At 35.1% G+C, this 9,913-nt stretch overlaps 1 protein-coding gene across 3 annotated transcripts; it reads right to left on the bottom strand.

The window, feature by feature from the left end:
• Window positions 1-2,309: 2,309 nt before the first annotated feature.
• On the bottom strand, window positions 2,310-7,194 carry LOC104235306 (uncharacterized). 3 transcript variants are annotated; one of them, XM_009789044.2, is made up of 9 exons: window positions 6,870-7,194; window positions 5,993-6,049; window positions 5,762-5,814; window positions 5,501-5,552; window positions 4,997-5,059; window positions 4,843-4,902; window positions 3,183-3,225; window positions 2,914-2,979; window positions 2,310-2,743 (listed from the first exon to the last, which is right to left on the bottom strand). In XM_009789044.2, the coding sequence occupies exons 1-9, from the start codon at window positions 6,979-6,981 to the stop codon at window positions 2,680-2,682; spliced, it is 570 nt and encodes a 189-aa protein (XP_009787346.1). In that variant the 5' UTR covers window positions 6,982-7,194; the 3' UTR covers window positions 2,310-2,679. The 3 variants fall into 3 exon arrangements, with proteins under 3 accessions (XP_009787346.1, XP_009787365.1, XP_009787360.1); XM_009789063.2 differs by having other exon boundaries at window positions 6,866-7,008; XM_009789058.2 differs by lacking the exon at window positions 4,843-4,902 and having other exon boundaries at window positions 6,870-7,106.
• Between the last annotated feature and the right edge of the window lie 2,719 nt (window positions 7,195-9,913).

Raw genomic sequence — 9,913 nt, 5'->3', positions numbered from 1 at the left:
TAACCTATTCCATTTAACTTAAGTCGAATTTGGACAAATTGAATGAGGAAATAAAGGTGCTTCTTTCGCTTATAAGGGTCAAACTAGCTTATAACAACTTTTCGGTTTATTTACGTGTTTGGTAAAGTTAAAAACTCTCTTGTAAGTCACGTACTTATAAATCAAAAATAAGTCATAAGCTAGTCACTCCCCGCTTATGAATTTTTAGCTTATGAGCACTTTAAATTTTACCAAGATTTTTACTATTTTATCCTTAAAATATTTCTTTTTAAAACAGAACTCCTAGCCTGCAACCTACCCCCCCCCCTCTAGACTCCAATTCTCATTGACTATTTAAGATAAACAAATTCTCTATTTCTTTACATATTTATATCTATGTGATTGTATATTAATCTTTGAACTGTACGTAATAAATGAGGACATATCAAATTTTTGGTATAGTATTTTCTTAGTGTTGTGGTGATGAAGACAGTGTTTGTTTCTCTTCAAATATTTTGTCCTATTTTTATTTTTTACTGAGAAACTTTTGTCAATTTATTAATTATTATAACTTATGATTATAGCGTATCATAAAATAAATTATATTTATCATAAAAATTATCTTATCTAAGTATAATTGTATTTAAAATAAAATAACAAATATAATATTTTGTATTTGAATCGATCTGGAATCTAAAATTTTAAAAAAACTATGCCCTTATAAGTATAAACAGTTCTAAGGTTATTTAAGTCATTTTAACAGAAAAAGAGCTTATCAACACTTTTTTATCGAATACTATAACAACTTATCATCAATTTCAGCACTTGTACCCAAACATGTAACTGCTTATTTATTAAATCAATTTCAGCACTTAATGTTTATCAGCTAATTTGAACATGCTCTATGACTTACTTGAATATTTCTTACAAAACACGATGACAAGCAAATGTAGGAATGAACAAATTTTCATACACATATGAACAAATTTGGGAAATTTTCATAGTTACTTAAGGATTTGTAAAATATTCCATAATATACAACTTGGTTTTGAATTACAAATTGTACAACATATATATTATAAATATACTCTAAAAATAAGGTAACTTCCCCTATTTAAGGGGAATGTCATCAGATCCTTAACGTATGGAACTTTTCTAGGATATTTGGTAAGCGTATATTTAGGTATTTAAACCTTAAATATTCTCTAATTTGTTAATTATTAATTATCAATATAAACCTATTAGGTTACCACTAAAACACTACCTCGTAACAAACGCTTCATATTCCCCAAAAATAGGTAATAGCCGTAATTGATATGAAAATCATCGATTATTGCATATTCTCTTCCTGAATCACCATCTTTGTATACCTAAGGTAGGATACTGTACTCTAAGAACCTGTGGTGAATGTATTAATTCTGATTCAATACGATGGTGTATATGATATATTGAATATGAAAACATTATATTTTATACCTATAAGCAATATAATATATATAGTAACTTAACATGTAATACTTTGCTGCTACTTCTATCTAGTAACACACGCATACATATCTTCAATATACTATATATATGTTTTAACATTTCAGTGTTGCAAGGAAGAAATTTATATAACAACACTAAATATAGCAAAGTATTACTTGTTAAGTATTTACACATGCCAATCTCCATCTTCCTTTTTTCGATGCAACTTGTTGATAATTAGAATGAGGGTGATGGCGGGTTGAGAACAACTTGGTTCTTTCAAAAGATGATTCTGAGATTTCTTCAATACAAACAATGTCTCTACTACCACCGTCCATGATTTTCAGAGCAATATATTTTCTATTAAAATCGGCCCCTACACAGATATATTATATTGAAGCAGAAAGGGGATATACGTGAGAATCATGGAGAAATCACGAAGAAAGGGGATACGTGAGAATCAGAAACAAATATTTTATAGTAAGAGAGAATATCAATGAGAGATTTTAGGAATTAAAAAGTTGTATATAATTTAATTAAAAATGTATGATTTTAAAATAAGTTGTACTAAAAATAATTTTGTTAAAGCCATCGTCCCGTAGTGAATGCAGTAGCAGTAGTTTTCATATTTCTGATGTAACAATGTTAAATAGTAACACTACTAAGGCATCTACCAGTACAACTAATGCCGTTACGCACCCCAGGGTAGGTTATGGTACATATTGTTCTTTTTGTAAGGCTGCCAATGAGCAGCCCCTCCATGTAAACCTTTTATAATTTTAATATAAAGTAGTCGTTTAAAACCAAAAAAAAAAAAAAAAAGATGTAGGAATGACTTGTGTCCGTATGCAAAAGAAAAAGGCTACAAGAAGCAAGAAAATCTTCAATATTTCTGCAATTTTCCCATGTACACAGTACTCCAATTTCATTTTTCTTTTGAGAACTTATTATTAGAGCAGAACTTTACAGTATATTTAACGGTAAAGCAGCATAGTGCAGACTTGCAGATTCCACAGCTTGAGGACTATTCATCCAAAAGTTGCAAGACCCTGAAACGGATAAGAGAAAGGAAAGAAATAATTCTTCTAAAACATACATGCGGATAAAGAATGAGAGTGCTACAGCATGTGGCCTTAATTCCTAGTGTTCGACTTCTGCATTCAGTGGGTCACTATAAAAAAATAGAACGTCAAAAGAAAACCAGATAAATCTGCTTCCACTGTTTGAGTGATCTCAAGTGGGAGGTTGCCATGTTCCTGGTCTAAAGGATTCACCAGAACCGGTTGGCTCTGACGACCTGAAAATAAAAATGATCGATATAAGTTGTTGCAAATGATCTAAATTAATCCTGTTATCATTCATTCTATGTAGTGACAATTTAAATCTCAAAATTCCGAGGGATCTGGTGCTTGTTAGGTCCATCAAGAGAAGCGTAAATGAAAACAGCAGGCGGGAACAAGAACTTACAGTGGTTGTTGTTTGAGACGATAAGTCATATTTTTCTCGGCTTCAGTTTCTTTCGATCTAGCATGTCTACATTACACAATATGCAAGTTTTAAAGCAGCGAACACACTATCAAGTTCATAGAAAGCAAGATAAGTTATCCGAATGTACCTATTTCTCATTTACCCTCCACTTTTCTTTTATTTTTCCTTCTTATTTTTAATTAATAGTGACAAGAATGACAACCTAGTGGAAATAGCCCACAATAGATTATACTATTGCTGTGACTCACCTTACTTCTTTCTGTGTATCAGATGCTTCTGGGATTATATCACCTTCCAGAAATGAAGACCAATCAAAACAAAGTCAATAAATAATTAAGAGCATAAAACTGGAAAAAAACAATTAAAATGGGAAAAAGAGCATTGCTTGCATAACAAAAAGATATATCACTATATCAATTGGCGTCAAACCTTAGTCTCAGGTCTCAATCCAAAAAGAAGAAATAGAGAAAAAGAAAAAAAAAAGGAAAAACCATTCTGTTCGCACTAAAACACTCTAGTTTTAGTAGTTTTTGGCCATTTGGTCGCAATATAAGAAAGGCTTATAAGACTCATTGCAAGCGAGCGATCCCCCTCCCTCGAGGAACACATCACGTCTATATTACTCAATAAACACAATAAGTAATCATAAATGAACATATTACACATAATCATAACTGAGTTTTTTGTTGTTGGTGGTGGTGGTGTTGATTTAGTTGTCTAACTAGTTAAGAGGGTATTGTACAAAAGGAGGATAAACAATACAATAGGGTACATGGTATAATAAGGGATCCATTATTATTGATATCCTTGTCATAACCCCAGCGTTACAAAATTCCATGATATAATTTGAATGTATATACTCCTATCATAGTATTACACAGGTGCATCTTATTGGCAAACCAAACATCCTCTAACAAATTATATCACAAGGAAAAGGCAGCGAATCGAACAACCTCTAACATGTTATGCAACAGCATTTCATTTTTCCTCTCCTTAGACCAATAAGCTACTCTCAATTACCCTTCTTATTAAAAAAGGAGTCTGTTAAGCTACTTAAAAGTGATGCTTCATTCACACTACAGTCAAATGGGGCAGACATGCATGTGGATGGTACTCATGCAGTTTCTTCAAGACAACTAAATAGCAAAAACTGCACATACTACAGATGCTTGCACACATCCATAAGTGATACGTACACATTCAAATGCATGTCGCATTCAAGTTCTTTTCCAATTTAGAGGTGATGATATTTGCTATTGAAGGTCAGAAGGTTTTAACAAACTGAAGATCATTGGAGGAAAAGTTGAAGGAAAAAAAGGGGGGTTTGGGGGCTAAGAAGGACAAACATGGAGAATAAATTGGGAGAACGAAGAAGTTGTCTTTTTATGATAGGAGCTTGGTATCAACCTTGCAGATGGCTACACAACTACTTGTCCTCTGGCCAGCTTTGTGAACTTAGATTAAGTTACATGATCCATTACACATGCTTATTCTAGCTTAAGATTCACCATTGGGTTTGTTTTGTGACAAATGGCTGTTGGCTTTGTCTTTTGGAAATCCCATTCCCTAAAACATCTTTTGAGGCTTTCATACTGTGAAATTAATAGAATAGAATCGATTAATCATCTTCAGACGCTACTAAAAACTTTAACAGAGAAAACATAAGAATTTCCTAAAGGGAAGTGCAATTTGCAAAAAGGGAAATCGCACGGCCCGCTGTTTTTCTAGGAGAACTGGCTCTTTCAGGGGATCATCTTTTCTGCTCTTTGTTTTCAGAAATCAAAGAGGAGAAATCATTTTGCAACCATTTTTTTTGGTTTCTAAACCAAAAAGTTTTTCACTGCGAAACCAAGAAAAAGAAGTTTCCGCAAAACCAAACGGACCCTAGCTTTATAGGATAGGTGATACCTTCTGAAGCATCTGGAAATTGTTTAACGAAACTCTTTAAATCTGGACCATCGGCTTTACCTAGAGACAAGGTGAAGAGGTATAAACAATGTGCAGTTCATGTAGCAATCTTCCAGTTTCGAAGGATAGAGCAAAACCGTAGTAAGCGACTTACCAATGCTTGTGGCTTTACTCTTGCCTTCTTTGGCCTTTCTTTCCTCTTCTTCCTTCCTGAGACCTTAGAGCAACAAAAAAGAGAATATATAACAAGAATGGTGGTGGTCCTACTGACAGCCAACAAGATGATCACCAAATTGTGTCTTAAGTAAGCATGTAAGTTTGGAAAATCTCCAACTGAAACTAATAGCAAGATTAAACTCATAAGCAGCTACCAGAACAGAGCCGGGTTTAAATTAGGAAAGAAAAATAAATCAAGATGACCCTGTAGTTTAAGCACATAGAGCTCTTTTGACTCCAGCCCAGGGTCAAATACAGGCCAAAAGCAGAAAATCATTTAAAAGTTCGTCCACCTAGCAGTTCAATGAAGTGTTCTTCCACCATCTCTTATAAACTTAAATGTTCTAGGAGATAGGAGTAAGTAAGAACGTAGAGCTGTTATTTCCAGAGTGGTTCCAACAAATCCTTGAACGAAGTAGAGGCATAAAGTTGGAATACTTACGAGCAACATTAAGCTTAATAAATTCCCTTCTGGCCTCCAATTCAGCCATCTCCTGGTAAAGAAAATATATAACCATCAAGACACAGTTCAGGAATCGACTTATGCTAAAATAAAAAAGCTTTTGAAGGACAAGACAATAAAAGGATAAAAGTGCTATTGCAAAACAAGGCGATTCATACAAAGAAAGAAGAAAAACAATGCAGGTTAAGGTTGATTACTGAATTATGGTATGAAATTGTGACAAGAAAGATCCAATTTTACCTCTGGAGTTGGAGCACTCTTCCGTTGTCCATTCAACCAACATATCCATTCAACTACAAGAATCGACAGTAACTGTTTAATGGCAGCAAATGTCGTGGTAGTGTAACTTGGAAAGTTAATAGCAGTAGCAGATTTTTTTCCTAATGATGTATTAACATGAGGGAGAAGGGTGTAATACTTGGACCAAAAACAAGGTCTAGAGCTAAATTGTGTTTCTCCAATAAGGCATACCTGGAATCGAGGTTGGATCATCTTCTCCTTTAAACGTCACCCATCTCTTTTCCTTCACTGAAAAAATATAATATTACCACATAAAGCACTTCACTGGATAACATCACCTGAACAAGCAAACTACAAACCATCCTAAATATAACTATTTGAAGCCTTGAAGACTTCGTAGAGTTATAAGTAACTAATTCTCAATTCCAATTTCCAAATGTTCCTCATGCAAAAAGAAAAGAAAAACTAATTTCTTTGACTTGGTTTAAGTGTGAATCATGAAAGCTTGCCTCTTGGCCAGTGGCGGAGCAAGAACCCTAACAATGGGATTCAAAAATGCAAGAATATTATACCTAGAAGCTTCCCTTATGTTAAGGGGATTCAACAGTTTATATATATACAAACCAAAAAAAAAATTACCCTAGTTGCACAGTCGGATTGGACGAAAGGAATTCAATTGAACGTCCTTCTTTACCTTTAGCTCTGGCACTGCTCTTGGCTAGATTCACCAATAGGGTATGAAATATTCAATTTCAAAATCTTGCAAAAAGTAGAGTATATTATCACATTAACTAAAAGGGATGTTTGTATACCTTACACCAGAATGCGTTCTTCCAAAATACAAAAATCATTAGTACCTCTACTCATTTTCTTTCGTTTAATAGGGCAATAGCGCCAAAGCATTAGATAATCAATTTTTCAAACAGCTAAATGATCAGAATTAGCCATAGTTGCAGTAACCAAAGCTAAGAAAGTTCAATATAAGAAAAAAAAATGTCTAGTAACATTTGCTGAACCCCATACAACTTTTGCTAGAACAATAAAATAATCAATGATGACGTAAGAGCTAGTTTCAAAAGTAAAAAAAAAAAGAAGGAGACCCACTTACTGATACCATCAAGCTCCTCTGTCCTCTTAAAATAGCGATTGCCCGCTTTGTCTGCTCCTACGAAATTTTTGCTGCTGAATAAACCCGCAAACCTCGCCCACAATCTCGACATTCCTTTTCACCAATATATTTTTTCTCAAATGGTTTCGTAGGATTCGACTATCCTATTTTGGAAATCTCACTAATCTTTCTTTAATTGGCTGCTGAATTAGCTTTGATCTGCACGAAGAAGCTAATACTCTAGATTTCGAGTTCGCGAAAGCTCTGTGCAAAAATGCCGGTCGCGGAACTTGGTAACGTGGGCTGGGCTCCTGACCAGAGTGGGGCGCAAAGGTGATAGAAACTTGGGCTGATTATATATTGGGCTATTGACGGGATAAGTGCACCAATAGCCATACATAATCTGCATTTGCAGGGTATTTAAAATACAGCCACAACTTAAAAGGAGTCGGTCGGTCCAGCTCGGTTCGGTTTGGTTGTGATTGTCATCGATTCGACATATCGGTTATTGATTTATAAATATACTAAATCAATAACTGAATCGATAAAATATCGATTATCGGGTATCAGTTAGTCAGTTATCGATTCTTATTGGTTCGCAATGTACCTAGGCAGATCCGCAAATGACTTATCCCAGTTACCATAGACTATTTCAAACGCTCTTTTGCGCCCAAGATATGCCTTTCTTTTAGTAATTATGTGGCCATATTCCTGGTGGACTGCTGTAATGCACTCTTTGATTTTATACCTTATGGACGCTTCGATGTGCGGAATAAGTACAAGAGATATCAAGTCAATATCCAAGTTGAAGTGATTCCCGTTGAAAGTGTCCATTTCGCATGTGTGGGTGGGAATGTATTTACCCACTTTCCACATACCTGTCTTCTTCTTCGACGCACGCAACATCCAATTACATGGCCAAAACCACCTGCGGCAAATAGCCTTGTATACCATCGGACTTGACTCCGATACCTGCATCTCACGACACTCTTTAACATTGTGCATTTTACAAGCCCTGCTTACGCGTGCTTTATCAGGAAAAAACATCCCCTTTGCAAGCACCGTTGGTCTAGACTCATCCCACATTGCTGTCCGGATTTCATCAAAATCCCTTGCGAGAGCTTCCACATCCGGCACGGCTGGCAAGTTATCAATATAAGGAATCTCCCTTGAATGAAACAGCACTTCAGACTCGTACACTTTTCGTCTATGGGGGGCTCTCTTCAAATCGGGTCCTTCCTCCTCGTCCTCTTCATCACCATCCTCACGAGCAAATGGTGTCTCGTCTCCCGATTCATCGGCATTGTTATCGTAATCGTTGTTTTCTTCCTCACTTTGTGCATCTGCCAGATCCTGATGTAATACGTCGTTTTCGGGCAATTGAGTGAGTACGGGTAGTTCAACTTGCTCGTTTTCACTGCACATTTCAACAAAAATATAAGCTACTAAATTAATAAATGCTTTATATATGGCTATATTATTTCACTTACAAGTCGTAATGTGATGACATTCCATGATGGACGTTTTCAGTTAGATGATGACTACCGGATGGGCCACTTGTAAAATTCATATCCGGCCGGTACCCCCTATTAAATAAATGAGCGTTAAAATTAATTCAATACGCCAAAAATATACATAATTAACACAAATGAAAATTGAAGTTTACCACTCTTCTTGTGAATTATGGAAAGCAGGGTATAAATTATTTTCTCGCTGCTCATTCGCCGACGGTGATAAATTTAAATCAAGAAAAAATCTTTCATCCGGAACATGTCCGGCAAAAACTGATCCAGAATAACCACCCGATGACTGGGGGTTATCTCTACTACGCACAACCTCGTTTTTTGGAACGTCTTCGACCTTCACGTACATCTCCAACATTGTGATTACAAGAAATTCCCGGCATTCGTCCGGAGTCCTCAGGAAATCACTCAAAGTGTCATCATCGTCGATGTTAAACTCTGAGTAAAAAGCAACCCCTTGCGGCGTAACGGAATACGGATATCTTCCGGTTACTTTGAGTATCACTGAACGTTTTCTCACACTCATTTTTTTGCATAACAACGATATCAATGTTTCGTACTCCATTGAAAGTGGCAATTTAACATTACACTTAGCAGGTAAACTGTAGCCCACAGAGTTATTCTCCATCACAACCTCACCCCCCAATATAATGATACTCTTATTCTACGTTCTTCAGACATAATGAAAAAATGCTGGAGAATTTAACAACAATAGAAACCAACAAGAGTTAAAAAATTTTTTTGAATGAAGTTGTGGCGATTCTACGATGTTTATATAGGAAATGGCTAGCCGGAGAGGTTTTTTTTTTTTTTTTTGTATATAGCGCCACAAAAAGTGGCTTTATACGCTTTTGAATTATTGAACCCAGAAATTATTGGTGGGGTCAGGTAATAAGGGGTATAGCGCCATTAATAGTGGCGCTATGTAAGATGTGTCAGTTTTATTATATATAACGCCACAAAAAGTGGCGCTATACAATAACGGTGCAGTTACCGTTACTGTATAGCGCCACTTTTTGTGACATTATATATGGTTTGGTAACTTTTTTTTAACACTTATTTACGTATTTTGAGTAAAAAAAAACCACATTTTGATTCCGGACTCCGGCCGACAAGTTGTGGTACTTGACAGCCGCCAACTCAAATTCTTTATCCCCCAAAAGAAAGAAAAAGGTGACGCCGAGTAAATAAATTAATCATGAAAAACAGAGGAGTCGTGGAGGAAATGATTATAGCTTTTAATTTGCAGAATAGCCCAACGAATGAAACGAATGTTTTGTTTGACATAAATATAATTTTAAATTATTTTTTAAATTTTATCAGTAATTTGAGTGAAAATTTTAAAAAATAATTTTTTGGAGTTTTTTAAATTTTCGAAAATTTTCAAAATGCATCTTCAAGTAAAAGTTAAAATTTTTATGAACAAACATCAATTTTAAAAAGAAGTAAATTTTTTTAGGAAAAAGTAAAAAATTTGTTATGTCCAATCGGGCTCTAAGATTCTATTCTTTTCCACGAAGT

Source organism: Nicotiana sylvestris, chromosome 7, assembly GCF_000393655.2.
Source record: "Nicotiana sylvestris chromosome 7, ASM39365v2, whole genome shotgun sequence".
Classification (NCBI taxonomy): Eukaryota; Viridiplantae; Streptophyta; class Magnoliopsida; order Solanales; family Solanaceae; genus Nicotiana; species Nicotiana sylvestris.
This window is presented reverse-complemented; position numbering and strand designations above follow the sequence as displayed.